Source organism: Pyxicephalus adspersus, chromosome Z (genome assembly GCF_032062135.1).
Source record: "Pyxicephalus adspersus chromosome Z, UCB_Pads_2.0, whole genome shotgun sequence".
NCBI classification, from domain to species: domain Eukaryota; kingdom Metazoa; phylum Chordata; class Amphibia; order Anura; family Pyxicephalidae; genus Pyxicephalus; species Pyxicephalus adspersus.
The window spans coordinates 71093065-71114044 of NC_092871.1; the positions used below are offsets into that span (position 1 = coordinate 71093065).

The window sequence follows — 20980 nt, forward strand, 5'->3', positions numbered from 1 at the left end:
AACCTCAAAAATCTAGAAAAATATGGAGAGATGGATATATTTTTTTCCTGAGAGTTTTCCATACTACCAGAGTATATCCTATTAGAACACATTGTTAACAAACAAGTGTTAAAAAACTAGAATATTCACAGCTTTACACACACAGCTTTACACACTCTTGGCATTTTCCTGGTCACCTTCATGAGGTAATCACCTGGAATGGTTTTCCAACAGTCTTTAAGGAGTTCCCAAAAGTGCTGAATACTTGTTGGCTGCTTTATCTTTACTCTGTGGTCAACTTCATCCCAAACTATCTACTTGGGGTACTTTATGGTTTTCATGACATCACAACTGATAAACTCAAACACATTATGATGGCAGGAAATTCAAGAAATTACTGTTAACACACCAGTTAATAGAAACATGGCTACCTCATGAATTTTAATGAAGGAATGCCAAGAATGTGCAAAGCTTCTCATTAGAACAAATGGTGGATATTTTGAAGAATCTCACCACCTCACTCACCTAAAAATGTGAGTTTTAACTGCAAAAACAACAAAGAAGAACCATGGGTCCAAGAAACCACACAAAGGAGGTGTTTAGTTTGGCAACAATTATAGTGATTAATAATTGTCCTTCCACTATTATCATAGTTCTAAAGATATTACAGTTATAAAAACATTCAAAGGTACTGTCATTGTATACAACTTATAGGATAAATTTCCTGATCCCCACTTGGGATGGATTTTACTTGCAAAAAGTAAATCCCGAGTCACATTTGGGGTTACTTTAACCTAAAAAAAAAACACACTTACTTTGCTCCATCGCTGTCCCTCTCGGCGTCTTGCTCGTCCCTGCAGGTCCTGGGGACCCTTCCTGCTTCTCTGATCTCCAGCCGACAAATGCAGAGCCAAGATCAACGGGGTTTCCCGTGACGTCAGTGCAACCGGGAGTTAGCGATGGGAAATGAAAAATCACTTTACATTGGATTCAATACAAAAAAATATTCATATAATATATATATATATATATATATATATATATATATATATTATCTGCTGCTGTATAGTTATATTACATGTTAAACTTTATATATTTTTTTTTAAGTTTATTATTAAATTTATAAAGTTTAATAACTATTGGACATATTTTGGTGAGTTTTGCCTAAGAAGTATAGCTTACAATGTAAATTAAATTTCCATGCAAAAAATTTGTCTGACTTTTTGCACAGAAATTTGGACAGAATCAGACTGCTAGGGGGGTTAAAGACGATCCAGACTTGATGACTAAATAGGTGTCATCAAAGTCAAAAGCTTGTCGCAATTATTTACACAACAGTTTAGTGTCTTTACCTGATGCGTTTCACTGATTAAGGCTTCCTCAGGGGTATCATAAAGACTTTACGGACTAAACAAATCATAAATTAAACATTGTATAAATGTAAACGCATATTAGTAGGTATTTATTAGAACATTTGGTTGTAAATTAAAAAAAAAAACATAAATACCATATATGACCATACATGATCATTGAAATGGTTAATCACATTTAGTATTGCTATATCAATTGATGATAGATATGGAAGTCTACAAATTTAAAGGGGACAAGTTGAACAATATTTAACATGATAATGTTTAAACTCTTTAAAGAGTTTATACTTTAAAGAGTATACCCTATAGCCAATACCTACAGCTACGCAGAAATGTTTTTCAGATGAAGATTTCCATCTGAATCAAAAGCTCTTCAAGCAAGACTCCTGGAACGTGGATACTCAAAGAAAGAGTAAATATATAAGGATTTACACTTACAGAAGAAATCCAACCATACAACTAGAATTATCAACAGATTCAACATTCATCACAACAAAATACGCAAATTGTGTGAAAAACAATGAAATATTCTCACCTCAGACCCCCAAACTGAAACATTTGTAGGAATAATACTACTCCTGTGCAGTGTCCAACCTATTTCATATTAGCAAGTTGCATCCCCAACAAATAATAAAAAAAATAACTGAAAAGATTCTGATCAAACAACATGGGACTTTACAAGCAAAGGAAGACAAATCTTATCATGTTTCTTGTAAATAATAAAATTGTATAGCTTTTATTGACAAATATCTAACATATAAAACTTAGATTAAAAATGTGCAAAACCAGCCATATTCCTGTTGGGGTCACCACCAGATTGGTGTTCCCCTTCAATATCGACGCGTTTCACGGATAGATTCTGCTTCTTCAGGAACATAACAGGAATATCTGAGATTTGATGCACATGGAGTCTCACCTATATTAGGTGGTGATGGTCAGAGGCAGCACCATTTGGGGTGTTTCCAGTTATTTATTCAGTTTTTGCAGAGGTCCTCTTTGTTTCTCTCAGTTTCAATTTATTGATCACCATGAATTATCAAAAAAAGGTTCCTTCCAATTCACTTAGGTACTTATTCAATCCTCCTGCTCAAAACAGTGTTCTCCTTAATCTGCTCACACGCTGCACATTTCCATCCACCTAGTTCCTCTGCTAAGTTCTTCTCTTGCAGAAAAACTAGGTGGATGGAAATGATACCCCTGAGGAAGCCTTAATTGTCGAAACGCGTCAGTAAACACACTACATGGTTGTGTATAAAATTGCAACAAGCTTTTGACTTTGATGACACCTATTTAGTCATCAAGTCTGGATCATCTTTAATGTTAGTGCACTCTGTCTAGTACTTCATGATTGAGAGCACCCTGATAAAGCAATCAGTGAATTGATATGTTGTATACAATGACAGTACCTTTGAATATCTTTATGACTGTATTTTCTGTACAACTATAATAATAGTTGTAGGACAATGGTATTTTGTATGTTATTAACACCCTATAATTGTTGTCAAACTAAACACCACCTTTGTGTGGTTTCTTGGACCCACGGTTCTTCTTTGTTGTTTTTGTTGTTATAACTAGAGATGAGCGAATTTTTCAAAAAGATTCACTTTGATACGAATTTATTAGCAGCGAAACAAGTTAAAAAACGTCTATTTCCGGCCTGCAGAGAGCCTTGCTAGTGGTGTAGAAGCCTTGCAGTAACAAGCATAGGGAGTCTGCTGTGGTAGTGAAATAATACTGTGAGTCAGTATGACATGCAGATGACAGGCGTCGCTATTAGAATCACTGCTCACTTCACCTATTTGGGCAGTCTTAGGGCCTAAACTAACCAAATAACTCAAGTATGAACTGAGCCTTACAGGTCCATGTTAGCATCAAGAAGAAGCGCACTCCTTTTACATCCTCGTCAGCTGATTCCACCTAGATGTCTACAGAACATGTTATATTAACCGCTTATACAAGTAAAGCCCCCCCGACAGAGTGGAGAGGGTGTCAGCAGTAAGTTTGTGTTGACGTCACTGATTATTTTGCCCTTACTCTGATCGTCAGAACAATAACCCACAAAAAACGGATCCTGTCTATGGAGCATATGCCTTCACTCAGTCAGCATTTGCTCAATAGTCCATCAGTATTGCTAATGCCAAAAAAAAGGGGAGTGGATCCAAAACAGAGATGACACGTGAATGGAATATTTGCATGTCTTATGTGTTTTGTACCCACTCCTGCTTTTGGCTACCAAATCATAAGCCAATTCTGATGGGACTATACAGGCCTTACAGCTGCTAGCAGCCTTACAGCTGCTACACAGACAGGATCCGTTGTGCGTCTCTTTTTTCCTTCCTTCTGACAGATCAGAAGGGTCAAATAAATAGTGATGTCATTCAGACCAAAAAGGCAAAATAGTGGCCCAGTCATGGAGTGGGGAGCGTGGGAGAAGTCCACAAAGTGGCACAATGACATAGTGGTGAGGTGGAAACAGCATGAGGAGACCACAGAGTGGCCCAATGACAGAGTCTGGAGGTGGTGGCAGCAGCAGCATCAGGCGGAGCTCACAAAGTGGCACAATAACAGAGTCTGGAGTTGGCAGCAGCATGAAGAAGCCACAGAGTGGCACAATGACAGAGTCTGGAGGTGGCGGCAGCAGCAGCATCAGGAGGATACCACAGAGTGGCAAGGTGACATAGTGTGGAGATGGCAGAAGCAGCAGCAGCAGCATCAGGAGGATACCACAGAGTGGCAAGGTGACATAGTGTGGAGATGCCAGCAGCAGCATGAGTAGACCACAGGATGGCAAGGTGACATAGTGTGGAGATGGCAGCAGCATCAGGAGACCACAGAGTGGCAAGGTGACAGAGTGGAGATGGCAGCATCAGGAGACCACAAAGTGACCCGGTGACAGAGTGGGGCGGTGGGTGGCAATATCAGTACCCACTGACGAAGGTGGGTGAAAGAAGGATCACTTGGCATCTGATGTGTGGCATCAGGTGGGTGGCAGCATCAGAGTAGTAGCTGAGGCAGGTAGCCAGAAGAAACCGGTCTCTTTTGACAAGGTTTGGGTGAGGCGGCATGGATTATCTAATCAGATGCATCAGGCATTGGTGGGTGGAAATCCTGGCTGATCCACGCCTGATTCATCTTGACAAAAGGTCAGTCTCTCCACATTTTGTGTGGACAGGCGAGTTCCTCTTGGGGTAACTATGGCCCCCGCCGCACTAAACACCCGCTCTGATGCCACACTACTGGCTGGGCAGGTCAGCTTTTCCAGGGCAAACTCGGCCAGTTGCGGCCACAAATCCAGTTTGGCTGCCCAGTAGTCCAGCGGATCTTCAATGACGGCCGGCAGGGTGCACTCCAAGTATGCCACCACCTGCTGGTACAGATTCTGCTCTATGTCTAGCTGCTGGTGAGTAGTTCCTTCACTATGTGGATGAAGAAAGCTGCTCATCAGCAACTCTAGACTCAGGCTGCTGCTGATGGAGCTGGTACTGCTCCTGCCACCACACCCCTCCCCAGCAGCCATGACAGTGGAACGTGAGTGCAGAGGGCCCCCCCGGTCAGACCTGCGAGAGAGTGGACGATGGCGCAGATAGGCAGAGGCCAACTGTCTCTGTAGTAGTTCAGTTTGTCCTCCCTCTCAGCGTGTGTAAAAAAGGCCCCCATGTTGGACCGGTAGTGAGGGTCCAACAAGGTGGAGAGCCAGAAGCCATCCCTCTGCCAAATGGTGACAATTTGGCTGTCACTACGCAAGCGAGCATACAGCGGGCCATTTTTGCAAGTGACTCGGAGGGAGTCTCTGCCTCCATCTCCACTGCATACTGCCACAGTGTGTCTGGGTCCTCTGCCTCGTCTTCCTCATCTCCCCCTTGGTCTTCTGGCTGCTCCTGCTCCTCCTCTCCTGTCACCTGAGTAGAAAAACCACCCATTTACTTAATCATTGCCTGTGCTCCAATGTCCTCCTCCTCCTCCAGTTAAGCCCCCACAGGGCTCATGTGGCCGTGAGATCTAGGCGCCACCTCTCCAGTCCCCTGACCAGCCAGATTTATCAGCATCTGTTCCAGGACATGAAGCAGTGGAATGACGTTGTTCATCCCGTAGTCCTGGCGACTGACAAATAACGTGGCCTCCTCAAAGGGCCTGGGCAAAGGCAGGTGTCACGCATGAGCTGCTACTGGCTGACATCGAAGTTACACATGGGAGTACTCCTATTTGCTTGGATCATCAAGAATTCGTTGATGGTCTTTCTCTGTTCGTATAGTCGGTCCAACATATGGAGGGTGGAATTCCAACGGGTGGAAAGGTTGCATATCAGCCTATGTTGGGCGATGCCATTCTGCAGCTGCAGCTCGAGGAGGGTGTGCTTTGCGGTGTACGAGTGGCTGTAAGCCGTGTACCGGGGGCTTTCTAGGATACAGCGAAGTCACAAACAGGGAAAAGCAGCCCACTGACACCAATTTATATAAAACAGGAAGTACTTTACTGCATACTATAACAATAAACAAAATTCCAAACAATAACCCAAAGAAAACACATTAAATACATTCACCCCAGAGGTCAGCACAGCGTCCTTTTTCAAGATTGGTTATTATGACCTGCCACATACATAGACCCTAACTCACTAACTATTGCAGGTATAATCTCAGTCTCTGGTACTTCAGGCGCCAATCCTATAATGCGGTGCGTGCACGATTTTACTGACCCGGGTCTTGTTCTGGATCCATCAATGTCTTTAAACTGAAAAACAGCAACCAGTCTCTTCAGCAAACATGAGGTCCTGCAGGACAGACAGCTCTCCGTTCCTCAGCTTCTCTCAGCCTTTCTGGACAACAATCCTCTTTCCTCTGGACAGGATCTACCTTGGATGGTTGTCAGCTTCACTCAGCCACAGCTTCTGAGTCTCTAGGAACACGCTGACCCTTGGATGCGAATGGATTCTCTTTTACACACACACAGTCCTTGCAAGATGTCTGCTCTCCTCCTTCCTGTTTCCTGCTTCCTGTCTTTCCCAGAACAAGCACACCCCCTATCAATATACAAATACTGGCCACTTGTTTAGCTGTGCTCAGAAACAGCGGCATCTTGTGGCTAAAATGCAGAACGACAGTAGTCCTATATTTTATTACAAACATTAAACACATGTGCTGTTTTCTCAATCTCACATGGCTGAAGTGCATGCAATGTTTCCTGGTTTCCTGGCTGCTTTTCTAGCACTGTCCCTAGTGCCTTCTGACATCTCTCCCTGCACTAAGATGCTGTGAAATGATTCCTCCCTATCCTTTCCCTGCACTTATAAATAGTTTTTTGAGTTTTTTTCTCACAATTAGGTTTTTACTATCACTCTCCCTAGCGCCTGCATACGTCTCACCCCGGACTCAGAACACTTAATCCATGATGGCTGAGCCTATTTATAGGGCTCTGACATCACAGGGCTGGCTGCTGATTGGCTGCATGCCATTATGGGTCATCCCGCCTTCCCAGAGTTCCTTGCCCCATGTCCTCACACGTGTAGCCACCATTTTAGGAAAAATTGTGATTCGTTACCACGAATCGCGAGGAAATTCGGATTCGTTGCAAATCTAATTTCTCCTGAAATTCGTATCGAATTCCACTTCGTCAGCTTCGATTCGCTCATCTCTAGTTATAACTTATGTAAAGTCTAAATATATCACTCCCCCAGAGATGCTTCTAAGGGTGGCTACATTCCTCCTCATTCACTGAAGAAGTACAGTAAGTGTAACCACTCCAGCCACTAAGGGATTGTTGATCTGCAATATATTACATGTGCTTTATTGAGTTATTAAGAATATTTTATTTGTACTCCCCACAAAATCTTTTTTTTGTTGTTGCTTTATTGAAAAACACATCATCCACACCTCTGAGTTGTTGAGCTTTTGCAAGTTTTAGAGTACCATCTCTGTGTGCTGCTTACTACTAACTGGCAGTTTAGCAGATTGGGGGGAGAGCAGGGGGAGAGCAGGAATTTTATGGCAAGTACATTTTTTCAACAAGTATTTTTTATTTTTACTATTTCTTTTTAACAGATAATGTTAGACTAGTTTCCTTTATAAATCGTTAAAAAGTAGTTTGTTCATATTGTTTCATTAGTTTCCATGATCCCTTTTTTAATATTTAGTGTTTTGTATATATTTTAGGTAATTGCCAAAGTGAAATTCAAGAACAGTAGCAGGAGGATGTGCAATATATAGTAACCTGATGATCCACTTTTTGACAGAAGAAGTGAAGCTTTTCCCTACTGACTGAAAAATATAACACTCTAAATGCCTAAGAACTCTTGGATGGTTTCAGTTTGTTGTACTAACTGTTTAAAATTTATAATGTAAAATAACCAAAAGAATTTGTGTTCACGTTTGTCCTTTTGTCAGCCTATAATAAAAAAAGTAGAAAAAAAAGAGTTGGGCATTTTTTTTAGGCTGTGTAAAAAAAATGTCCTCAAAATGTTGTAAAGCAAATAACATAGGTATAGTATTCATAGTTATTGTCAAGTCAAAGTATATCTAAAGCCTAAACATTTTACAATAATGGGATCATAAAAAAAATGTACTTGCTTTTGCTTATACATATACATTAAAATAATTCTAGATGAAATGTTTAGATCCAAATTAAAAACAAGGTAAAGTCAATATTCTATAGTGCATTCCAGTATTATGCTTTTGTTACATGAAGAAGAAAAGGGACAGCTTTTTATGGCACGATACTCATTATTTTAGTTTACTTATCATGTTATATAATTACAGACTTTTCAACTGTATACAAATATTCTTATAGTATATATACAAACAAACACAAGTGGTTAAATAGCTAGATATCCAAAATAATTGGGTATACAGTACTTTACAATGAAATATGTCTCTTTCCAACGCGTTTCGCACACCTGCTTCTTCAGGGGATTTTTGATACTGAACTGGATTTAGCAGTTAACAGAAAATACACATAATCAAAATGTATTGGCTTATACATATATCAAAACATAAATATTCAGTAACTACTTTAGGTACAGATACATGGTTTTCAACAATTTAAAGAGAGAACAAACTTACTTGAGTAATACTGAGAGGATGATAAGAGAGGTTTAATTGTTCCCAATATGTTTATTTCTAATTTGTGCTGAGCTGGGTGGTGTTCCTATCTATCAATTATAGTGTCACAGAATCCCGCAGGTCTAAGGCATCTGTGCCCCCTTCTGAGTTACCCTCCTTGCAGTTTCCTGCTGCCAGCACCATCTCTGCTTCTGGATCCAACACTCTGCACACTTCCTGGTCTAGGTCAGGGGATTCTCTATCAGCTGCTCCCTTGCCTCAGAAGACTCCATCTGCTGGCAGGCACCTGAATACCACCTGAGGCTGTCGCATCCCCAACACTCCTCTGCTGGTGGGTTTGTAATCTGCAGGTCACATGACCTACACTTATCACCTGACATCCCCTTCTTAAGGAAGTGACCTGGAAACAGGAAGTTGCCTGGACAAGAAGTTCCTTGTAGTTCTACTTCCAGGTTTCTACAGCTTCATCCTCCGCGTTTGTTCCTGTGCAATCCGTGAACCGACCGCGGCTTGTTTCCTGACGTCTCTTGTTGCTGCCTGCCCTAACCTTCAGCTTGTTTACTGACTACTCTGGTTTGCTGCCTGTCCTGACCTTTGGATTGTTCAACCACCCTTTTGGATTTCGCTCTGGTACTTCGCTGTTGGTTCCTGTCAGTCAGCAGTCAACTGCTTTGGCAGGCACGAGGGCCGCAACCTGGCAGTAGCTTGTCGCACAACATCCTCACCTCTAGAGGCTCTGGAGAAGACCAAGCTACTGCTTAGTCCCTGCGCCCCTGTGGGTTGGTGACACAGTGGGTCCACCACTTTCATCTGTAGAGCCTTGACAGTTTGTCCAGGCCATGGACCCCGCTGACATTCCCCTGCCTGATTCCATGCAGGACCTGCTTGGACAGATTCAGAAACAGGAGTCTCTTCAGAATAAAGTTGTAGACTTCCTCCAGAGGTGTAATGAACATCTGAATGAGCTCCAATATGCCATCAACCAGTCTCCTACTTCTGCGACCAACTCCAGCCCCTGCACCTGGGACTCCTGTACCCGCAACAGCTTCAACACTATGCGGTCATACTCTGCTCTTCAAATTCCTACTCACTCCCGCTACTCCGGTGACTCCAAGCTCTGTCGGGGGTTCATTAACCAAATCCAAATACAGCTGGAATTGCAGCCCTGGAATTTTCCCACAGAGCGAACCAAGGTGGCATTCTTTATCTCCTTGTTGTCGGGAGAGGCCCTTGCTTGGGCTTCGCCCCTCTGGGAAAAGGGCAATTCAATTTTGGGGGACTTTGATGCCTTCCTACAGACCTTGCGCAAGGTCTTTGATGATCCTGGCTGGGCCACCTCTGCGACCTCAGAAATATTTGGCCTATGTCAAGCCTCCCTCTCAGTAGGCCAATATGCGATGAAGTTCCGAACCTTGACGTCCGAATTGAATTGGAACAATGACAAATGATGACAATGGTAGCAGTTTTCTGGTAGGGTCTCTCAGGCCATATTAAAGATGAACTTGCTGGTCATGACCTTCCCCTACTTTGAATGACCTGGTGTTTCTTTGCTTGCGGATTGATATTCGCTTCCAGAAGAGACCTCGCAAAACCCACAAAGTCCAGTGACCTAATAAATTGGCTCCCACCTTCCAAAGATCTCTTCTCCCTATAGAAGAGCCTATGCAAGTGGACCGTGCGCAAATTACCTCTGAAGAGCGGGCCCGTCGCAGGCATCAGAACCTCTGTTTGTATTGTGCTGGGGGAAGCCACTACAAGCTCAATTGTCCCTTGAAGGCCCCAAACGCCAGTGTCTAGGGAAATAGGGAGAGGGCTCCCTAGGCAAAACTACTACCTCTCCACCATCCAAAATACCTTTTCCTGTCTGGATCTCATCTGACAGACATCATTTTTGGACCCAAGCCCTTTTGGATTTCGGTGCTTCTGGAAACTTCATCAGCCAACAATTGGTCCCTGAGCACATCCCTGTGGTACCCCTATCCAAGCCTTTGGTGGTCTCTGTGGTTATTGGCACTGCTCTACCGGACTGCATTCAGCATACCACCATGCCACACCATGAACGTTGGGGCTCTGCACACTGTGACTATTTCCTTTTTAGTGATTCCCAGGATCATCCATCCCATTATGTTGGGATTGCCATGGCTGCGTAGACATGCCCCCATCTTTGAATGGAGCACCGGAGACATGCTCCCATGGAGCGCCACCTGTTTCCAGGAGTGTCTTCCCAGGCTACTTCCCGTCCAGCAAATCTTTTCTGCTGCTGATTCACCTCAGCCTAGCTTACCAAGACCATGCTGGGGCTTTGCTGACATTTTCAGTAAAAAACAGGCTGAGACTCTACCACCGCACCACCCCTACGACTGTGCCATTGACTTAGTCCCTGGCTCTTCACCTCCTCAGGGTACAGTGTACCCTCTCTCCATCCTTGAAACTAAGACCATGTCTGAATATATTCATGAGAATTTGGAGATGTGCTTCATCAGCAAATCATCATCCCTAGTGGGAGCTGGATTCTTCTTCGTGCAAAAAAAAAGGATGGTTCCCTGTGCTCCTGCATTGATTATAGAGGTCTGAAAAAAATCACAGGAACAAGTGTCCGCTCCCCTAATCTCTGAGCTGTTTGATCAACTTCAGGGGCAATGGACTTTACCAAGTTAGACTTGCATGGTGCCTACAACCTGGTCCGCATTCGTTAAGGAGAAGAATGGAAGACTGCCTTCAACACCGGGGATGGCCATAATGAGTACGTGATAATGCCATTTGGGCTCTGTAATGCACCAGCGGTTTTCCAGAATTTTGTGATTGACATCTTCCAAGACCTCCTTTATGTCTGTGTGGTCATCTACCTAGTCGACATCCTGGTCTAATCAAGGGATCTACCTACCCACCGCAACCATGTCAAGTTGGTTCTGCGACGGCTTAAGGAGAATAGACTGTATGTTAAACTAGAAATTGCCAGTTTGAACTTTCTGAAGTTCCATTTTTGGGATACATTGTGTCTGCGCAGGGTTTGCGCATGGACCCCGACAAACTTTTATCTGTGTTAAACTGGCCACAATCACTTGGGCTAAAATCTGTCCAGAGGTTCCTGGGCTTTGCTAATTACTACCCGCAATTTATTAAAGGCTATTCCACACTGATTGCCCCAATTACAGCTATGATTAAGAAAGGGTAGTACCTGCAAAGTCTGGTCACCGGAGGCCCTCCAGGCCTCTCTTGTTGAAGAAGGCATTTGCATCAGCACCTGCCCTGGTTCGCCCTGACACCTCTCAGCCTTTTTTTTAGAAGTTGATGCTTCCTCTGTTTGAGTGGGCACAGTTCTTTCCCAGAAGAATGCGGCAGGCAGGCTGAGGTCCTCTTGTTTCCTCTCTAAGAAGTTCTCTCCTGCTGAGAAGAACTACTCCATTGGAGACCACAAGCTTCTTGCAGTCAAACTCGCCTTAGAGGAATGGGGTCACTTACTGGAGGGAGCTCGACATCCTGTAACTATATACACTGACCACAAGAACCTTCAGTACTTACAATCTGCACAACGCTTGAATTCTCGTGGGCACTTTTCTTCTCCAGGTTTCTCACATATCATCCAGGTTCTAAAAAATTTAAAGCTGACGCTCTTTACTGCTCCTTTGAAAAGGAGAACTCGGAAACAGAACCCACTTTTGTTATCGACCTTGCTTGAATTATGCCCACCGCTCCTGTCCGGCTGGACCAGATTCCTCCTGGGAAATCATTTGGTAAAAAGAGCCAGCATCCTTCAATGGAGACATGCTTCTAAGCTGGCTGGCCTCCACGGTCAACACAAAACTTTTAATCTAATCAACTGCAAATACTGGTGACCACATTTAAAGCAGGATGTCTGTGATTTTGTGGCTGCTTGTACTGGGTGTGCCAGGCACAAGGTACCTCGCAGATCCCCTCCGGTCCTTTGCAGCCACTTCCAATCCCTGAACTACCCTTGACTCATATCTCATGGATTTCATAACCAATCTTCCGTCCTCTAATGGGTTCACCACGATATAGGTTGTGGTAGATAGGCTTTCTAAAATGGCCCATTTTTTCCCTTCCTGGTCTTCCTGCTGCTTTCACTTGCTAAAATCTTCCTTAAGGAAGTCATCTGCCTTCATGGTTTATCTTCACACATGTCAGTGTCTGCCCATGGAGTGCAGTTCACTTCCCATTTCTGGCGAGCCCTCTGTCATTTGTTGGACATCAAGCTGGACTTCTCTTCTCCCTACCACCCCCAGTCTAATGGGCAAACAGAGAGGACGAACCAATCCTTGGAACTGTATCTCCGCTTTTATGTCAACTCCCAGCAGGACAATTGGTCTGACCTACTGCCGTGGGCTGAGCTGGGTTATAACAATCTCTCTAATGTGTCTACAAGTCACAGCCTTTTCTTCATTGTCTCCAGTCTTCACCCCAAGCTCCCTGTTCCTGTTCCTGCACCCTTGGACGTTTCTGCTACTGCTGGCCACTTTCAGCAGGATTGGAGAGAGGTTCAAGAGTCTTTTAAGTGCTCCTCCCTATGTTACAAGAAATAGGCCGATAAGAAAAGTTCTCCTGCACCTAAGTTTTCCCCTGGCGATAAGGTCTGTCTTTCCACAAAAAAACATTCGGTTACGGATGCCCACTCCCAAGTTGGCTCCACGTTTCATTGGTCCTTTTCCTGTCCTGTCTCAGATTAACCCAGTTACTTACAAGTTGAAACTAGCCTCCTTCTCTAAAGATCCATAATTCCTTCCACGTTTCACTCATTAAACCGGTAATTTTCAATAGATTCTCTTCCTGGTCATGTTCCTGCTGCTTCAGCAGAGGAATATGAAGTAGAACAGATTTTGGATTCCTGACTCATCCGGGGATCACTGCAATATCTGGTGCATTGGAAAGGCTACGGCCCCGAAGAATGTTCCTGGGTCCCTTGTAAGGACCTCCATGCTCCCCATCTACTCAGGGAGTTCGATGTCAAGTTTCCCCACAAGCCCGGGAGGGGGGGGATGACATGGTAGGGGCCCTAAGAGGGGGGGTACTGTCACAGAATCCCACAGGTCTAGGGCATCTGTGCCTATTTCTGGCTTACCTTCCTTGCAGTCCCCTGCCAGCACCAGCTGCCAGCACCATCTCTGCTTCTGGATCCAACACTGCACACTTCCTGGTCTAGGTCGAGTGATTCTCTGTCAGCTGTTTCCTTGCCTCAGAGGACTAGGGTGTTCCGCAGATGCACTCCATCTGCTGGCAGACACTTGAATAACACTTAAGGCTGTTGCATCCCCAGCACTCCCACTGCTAGTGGGTTTGTAATATGTGGCTCACATGACCTACACTTATCACCTGACATCCCCTTCTTAAGAAATTGACCTGGCAACAGGAAGTTGCCTGGACAAGGAGTGCCTTCTGGTTCTACTCCCAGGTTTCTTCAGCTCCATCCTCTGCGTTTGTTCCTGTGCCATCCGTGTACCAACCCCGGCTTGTTTCCTGACATCTCTTGTTGTTGCCGGTTCTAACCTTTGGCTTGTTTACTAACTACTCTGGTTTGCTGCCTGCACTTGCCTACCCTTTTGGATTTCGCTCTGGTACTTCACTGTTGGTTCCTGTCAGTCAGCAGTCACCTGCCTTGGCTGGCACGGGGGCCCCAACCTGGCAGTAGTTTGCCGCACAACATCCTCACCTTCGGAGGTTCTGGAGAAGACCAAACTACTGCTTAGATTCTGCGCCCTGTGCACGTCTCCACCCACTGGGTTGGTGACACAGTGGGTCCACCACTTTGCCCTGTGGAGCCGTGACATATAGGTTTGATGGTAATCATTAGAAATTATAATAGCTTTCTATGATCATTATTTGGAATTTTTTTTTAAAACTTCTTGTAGTCTGATGTGAATTGTCATAAAAAATTCTTGGGATGCGTGCTCAGAGTAATGTTCTACAAAATGGAGATATAGTTATCCTTCAGATAAAAAAAGGGGTTATCATGAGTGTATAGCTTAATAAATTATAACAATAGGTTATTTAATTATAATAATAGGTTTTTATAATTATAAAAAGTGTATTATAAGGTGAGGAGGCAAAAGTTAACATCAACTGTCATAGATGCTGACAGATCACACTTAGGTTCTTATTGGAATCACAGGAATGCCAAAGCCTAGGTTTTAGATAATTGAATATGTGGATGGACCTGTATGAATGACATATGAAAAACCTATGAAATGTTTATTTTATTTTACTTATTGGTTATTGAATCTATGGTATGGAAAGTGACATTAGTTAATGGAATCTATGGTGAATGATGAATTTAGAACAATACATAGTGATGGTGGGTACTCACCATTAGTTGGTGTTAATTTGTTCACAATATATATATATAATAATTAATTACATATTACCGTATGCAACCGCAAATGTTTAAACCTTTATTCATTGTTTGTACATTTATAATCATCATTTTTTTGTACAACTTACCCATTATTGTTATTGCAATGATCAGAACTTGAAAACCGGGTATATATCAACATTTTCAAACTATGTTCTATTTATTGAATATAATCACCTAATTACCCTTGTTTAATCAATTTATTTCATAATGTTACATATTGTATCTACACTTAGGTTTAGACTATTATATAGCTAATTGTAAAAAACAAATTTATTAGTACATATATGCAAATGAATTTTACCAAATACATACAACTATGATTAATTGTATTTTTGATTAATATCTTGATTATGTTAAGGCATACATCTTTTCAACAACGTAAAACCTCTCTTATAACTCTCACAATCGTAACAGCATATATAAGTTATGTATACCATGCATATCCTATCATCATAACATATTTATCACAGAACACCTATACTCTGTATCGCTAAACTCACCAGTTTATTAGAAGATACCAAATATCCTTTCCCAATGTATATTAATCCTTACTTTCCGCAATCCCCCCTCCCCTTCCTTCCTCTCCACCAGTAACTCCCCCCATCTCCTCCTTGGCCTTATGTTTGGGCATCGGCTCTTCTTCCGATGCCCCAGATTTGCTGGACAGAGGCCTAGCACCACGGCCCTCAGGCAAGTAAAGGCGGATTTGGAAGCACACTCTCCCTCCAACACCACACCACACAACTAGGAGGAGATATTCAAACAATATCCCACCCTACATCTGCATGCACGGTTTGACCACGCATGCGCAGAAGTTAGTACCCATTAAGGGTGGAAGTAGATGCTTCATAGCTTCTCCCTCCCCATCGCCATCGCACGCCATTCCAATTAACCTGTGGATACCCTTATGTCAGACTGTCGGACAGCACAGTTCTTCCCCTGAGCTGGCTGCCGACATTCTGCCCTTTACCATTACCTAATAACGCTATCTGTAAGTATTTCAGTCTGATATGACATTTTAGTCTTTTATGCTGCCTCATCTCATACTAAAACATTTAAACACTCCCTTCTATCCTTCCAGTTGCTGTTTCAACCATACCAGTGTTAAACCTAAGGGGTATTAACCCCTTCACTGCTAGTGAAATAATTAACACCAACTAATGGTGAGGACCCACCACTAGTGTTATTCGAATTCGGGTCGTCCTAATGTTCAACCCGAATATGACCGTTTGAATTAGGGTGGACCCGACCCGAATTTTGCTGGATTCGAATACCCGAATTCGACCCTCCCACAATGCATTCAAACAACTAGGGACCTCCCCCATGATGCAAAGGGCCCTCCAGTTAGAGCAGGGATGCCCCCCTCCATGTTTGTTGTGGCAGGCAGCCGATTGGCTGTCTGTCACTGCATGCCACACAGGCAGCCATTGGCCTATATAAGGCCAAGGCGTGCCTGCATTTACCACTCGCTGAAAGAAATTTGCTGATAGCATCACAACCTTTCTGTGCTGCTTGGCTTGCATTCTTTGTCAAAGTGAAAAAAGTGCTTTACTTTGGTAGACTGTGTCACACTCACACTATTAGTCAGATAGATTGTTGGATTGTACTGTATTTGTGCAGTCCTGAAATCTACTGTACTCAGATAGGTAGAGTGTTTCACTGTTAGCTAGACAGATAGATAAATAGATAGATAGATAGATAGATAGATAGATAGATAGATAGTCACTGTGTTACATACACGCAGCCAGAGGCAGGGTCCCCTTGCTGACTGCGTGCACAGTATCACACTTGTACTGACTCTTCATCCCAGTCCCAGACACAGGCCTTACAGGTGTCCCAAACAGTCCATGATACACCTGTTCCTCCTAGTTCATCTGATGAAGAGAGTCAGTTCACAGGCTTTCCCCCAGTTACTTTTCACCAGAACACTCTCAGCCAGACGAGCCAATTCAAACTGGCACCAAAAGGCCGCAGCTTCTTTTCGGCACATATAGGGAAACTGTCTCATCTGATGATGATGGTGATGATGATGTCCTTGATCCGACATGGGCCAAGCAAGGAGATCATCATAGGCAGGAAGAAGAAGAGGAGGAGGAAGGAAGGAGCGCCCTCAGGGGGAGAGGGAGGAAGAGGGTAAAAGCTGCCCACACTCTGCATTCTTCAATTACCAGTGAGGCAAGTCAGAGACGTAAATCGTCTGCAGCTGTCACCACAGCTATGCCTCAACAACCACGGACCTCCACCAAAAGCCACCACCCAGTAACCTGGCGGGAACACCTGGTCAAAGCACAGAGCTCTGTGCGACCACCTCCGCCCAAGAAGCAAGCTCCAACTGCTCGATCCTCCTCCGATACCTTTCCTCCTTCTGCCACTAAAGTTACCCGTGCTGCTGCCAGCAATTTGAGTGTGCCCTGTAGCCGATCATTACCTTTTTCAGGCTCCACCAGCGGTGAGCAGGAGCTCCAACACAGATCGGCTGCTGTTTGTGGCGTTGCTAGCACTCAGAACCAGGCATCATTGCCATCCCCCACAACTTCTGCCCCATCGTCCAATGTTTCTGTGTTTAGCATTAGCAGGATCCAACCTTCCATCCCCCAGATGATGGAGCGCAAGATGAAATATGGCCCAAATTACTCCAAAACAAAGCTGATCAATGCGGCAATTGCACAGCTGATTGCGTTAGAGCTCCTCCCTTACCAGCTGGTGGACTCCAATGCATTCCGTTAAGCATTCCTCTGCGCAAACTCACAGTACGTTATGCCTAAGCAACAGTACTTTGCACAAAAATGTGTTCCTGCTTTGCATGAACATGTGCAAAGCAATGTGTCCATGGCCCTGCAGCACTTTCTGGCAGGGTGCACCTGACAACCGACAGTTGGTCGAGCAAGCATGGAGTGGGAAGATATATTTACCTTACAGCTCACTGGGTAACTTTGGTGGCAGCAGGGGAAGATGCAGCTGCAGCAAGGCCTGCATACCTACCTCCGCCCAGAGCACATCGCCGTGCAATTTCCTCCTCAACCTCCACTTCCACCTCCTCCTTTGAACCTTGTGCCTCAACCTCTTCCTCCAGGGACACTTTGCCTTGGAGACCCAGCACCAGCACCTCCCATTCGGCAGTTCACCGCCAGAAACAACCTGCAGTTTGCTATTTCGATTCACATTTCCGACGTTGCCACGCAGTCCTGAAGTTGCGAAGCCTGGGTTCCCCCAGCCACACGGGCGCAGCCATTCTAAGTGCATTGCGGGGGCAGGAGGACAAATGGCTAACTCCCAAAAGACTTCAGCCAGGCAAGGTCGTGTGTGACAATGGGGCCAATCTGCTGACAACCCTGCGTTGTGAGAAACTCACACACATACCTTGCCTGGCTCACGTCATGAACCTTATAGTACAGCGCTTCCTTCGGAATTACCCAGGCCTCCAGCCGCTGTTGCTGAAGGCCAGAAAGTTGTCAGCGCATTTCCGCCGGTCGTATACAGCCAGTGCCAGATTGGTGGAGTTACAACAAAATCTGAACCTGCCAGTGCACCGGTTAATTTGTGATGTGGCCACACGTTGGAACTCCACCTTTTACATGCTGCAGCGGCTTGCTGAACAACAGAAAGCGGTGGTGGATTACGTGGCAGAGTCTGTTCGTTTCAGACGCATACCCGCACTACCTTTTTTCAGCCCTGCGGAGTGGCTGCAAATTGAAGACTTGTGCACTGTATTGTCACCTTTTGAAGAGGCGACCAGGATGATCAGCAGAGATTAAGCCTGTGTCAGTGACACCATCCCCATCATATGCCTGCTGGAACAGATGATGGTGGATCTCGGACACGACACTGAGCGGACGCTGCAAACATCATCTCAGACGTGCGTGCCTAGTATGCATAGTGCACCACCAATCCAGGAAGAGGAGGAGGTGGAAGAGGATGAGGAGGACATGGGAGGGCATGGGCATGCCATGCAGGCATGGGAGAAGGGGAGGAAGGGGCAGAGGAGGATATTGAGGGTACATGGCATCCATCCACCCAAACACAAGGCGGCATGTTCCGTGGATGGCAAGACCAGGCGGAGGAGGAGGAGGACGATCCTGTGCTGCTGTTTGACCCACAGGAGTGTGGGTACAGAATTACCTCAGCTGTGGGTAGTTTGAGCGACGACAGCCTTCATGCAGGAGTGCCTAGCCAAAGATCCACGCATAGAACACATAAAAACAAAGACTGACGACTACTGGATTGCTACATTACTGGATCCACGTTACAAGCCTGAGATACAACAACTGATCTTGCCCCAATACAGGGGACCTAAAATGCAGCACTACCAAGAAGTGCTTATAAGGGACTTGTGCCCAGCCTTTCCAGCTGCCAGCAGCAGCAGCAGGGATCCCTATGGCAGTTCCACCAGCCATGGGAGCCAAACAACTGCATTAAGCGGCATGGGTGGCAGCTTCTGTATTTCTGTAAAAAAAATACAGAGAATGAATTCTGATACCACTTGCTACCTATCAAAATAAACAGAAAAAAATATGTAATTCTGCAAAAAATTAATTCTGACACCACTTGCTATCAAAATAAACTGAAAAATGTTTTTATTTCTGTAAAAAAAAAAATACTGGGAATTAATTGTGATACCACTTGCTATCTATCAAAATAAACTGAACTTTATTTTTTATTTCTGTAAAAAAAATACAGATAAATAATTCTGATACCACTTGCTATCAAAATAAATAGTAAAATTTCTGTAAAAAAATACAGAGAATTAATTCTGATACCAGTTGCTATATATCAAAATAAACAGAAACATTGCTTTATTTAAAAAAAAATACAGATATTTAATTCTGATACCACGTGCTTTCTATCAATTCAAACAGCAAAATTTCTATTTTTCTATAAAAAAAAAAAATACAGATATTTAATTCACGATACACCTTGCTATCTATCAAAGACATAAAGATGTAAGTATTTCCCTCCCAAAAATACAGATATTTAATTATGATTTATAATTAAATATTAGTATTTGAAGAGAAATACATTTTTATGGTTATTTAGATAGATTGCAAGTGGGATTAGAATTCAATATCTGTATATTTCTTTTACAGAAATAAAGAAAATTTTATGGGTTTTTGGATAGATGCTAAATGCTATCATAATAAAAATATCTGTATTTTTTATCAATAAATATAGAATTTTTTCTGTGTTTTGTGATATTTTACAAGAGGACACCTCTTGCAATCTATCACAAAAAAACTTACAATGTCTGTATTTCTGTAAAAAAATACAGATATTTTATTATGATAGCACTTCGAATCTTTCCTAAAACCCATAAAAAGTATTTCTCCCCAAAAAATAGAGATTTTTCATTCCGATCCCACTTTGCTATATATCTCCAAAGCCATAAAAATTTCTATATTTCTCTTTCAAAATCTAGATGTTTAACTCTGATAGCACTTTGTATCGATACAGAAGACCATAAAAAATTCTGTATTTCTCTACAGAAAATACAGATCCTTAGTTCTGATCCCACTTTGCTTTATATCCCTAAAGCCATAAAAATTGATGTATTATTATACAAACAATACAGATTTTTAATTCTGATAGCACTTGGATATGTATCCTAAAACCCATAAAAATTTATGTATTTATGAGAAACAAATACATATATTTAACTGTGATAGCACTTGCTAGATATCCACAAATGATTAAAAATGTATGTATTTCCCTGCGTATTCCACCAAGTCCATTACCTTTTATGTGGTTTCACTAGATAATAGGTATGGAAAGTGTGATTTTCCTTAATCCATTAATGTCTCAATTAGCTACAGCTTCTACACTGTCCATAGAGGTATGGCCTCAACCTCCAATGTGGTCGACGCTCCGTCACAGGGCCCACCGCCTCCTACTGCCTGTTACTACTGCCGCCTTCCCAGTACCCAACTCTAGATGCAAGATACTAATCCAGTCCACGATCCTTCTCAGAGCCTACCGCCTCCTCCTACTACTTGTAAATGATGCTGCCGCCTGCCCAGTACCTGAATTTAGATGCCAGAAACTAATGCCGTCCATACTCCATCTCAGTCCACCGCCTCCTCCTCTTGCTGTAAATGATGCTGCCTCCTGCCCAGTACCGGACTTTAAATGCAAGACAATATGTCGTCCGTACTCCGTCTAAGCCCATCGCCTTCTCCTCCTGCTGTAAATAATGCTGCCGCCTGCCCAGCACCTGACTT

At 43.6% G+C, this 20980-nt stretch overlaps 1 protein-coding gene across 1 annotated transcript in view; it reads left to right on the forward strand.

Moving 5' to 3' along the window:
- ADGRD2 (adhesion G protein-coupled receptor D2) overlaps window positions 1–7736 on the forward strand; it is a 258692-nt gene extending 250956 nt beyond the window's left edge. The window contains exon 21 of the mRNA XM_072430618.1: window positions 7496–7736. Within this exon, the coding sequence (XP_072286719.1) occupies window positions 7496–7527 (32 nt within the window). The 3' untranslated portion in view covers window positions 7528–7736. The remainder of the gene's footprint in view (window positions 1–7495) is intronic.
- The last annotated feature ends 13244 nt before the right edge of the window (window positions 7737–20980 follow it).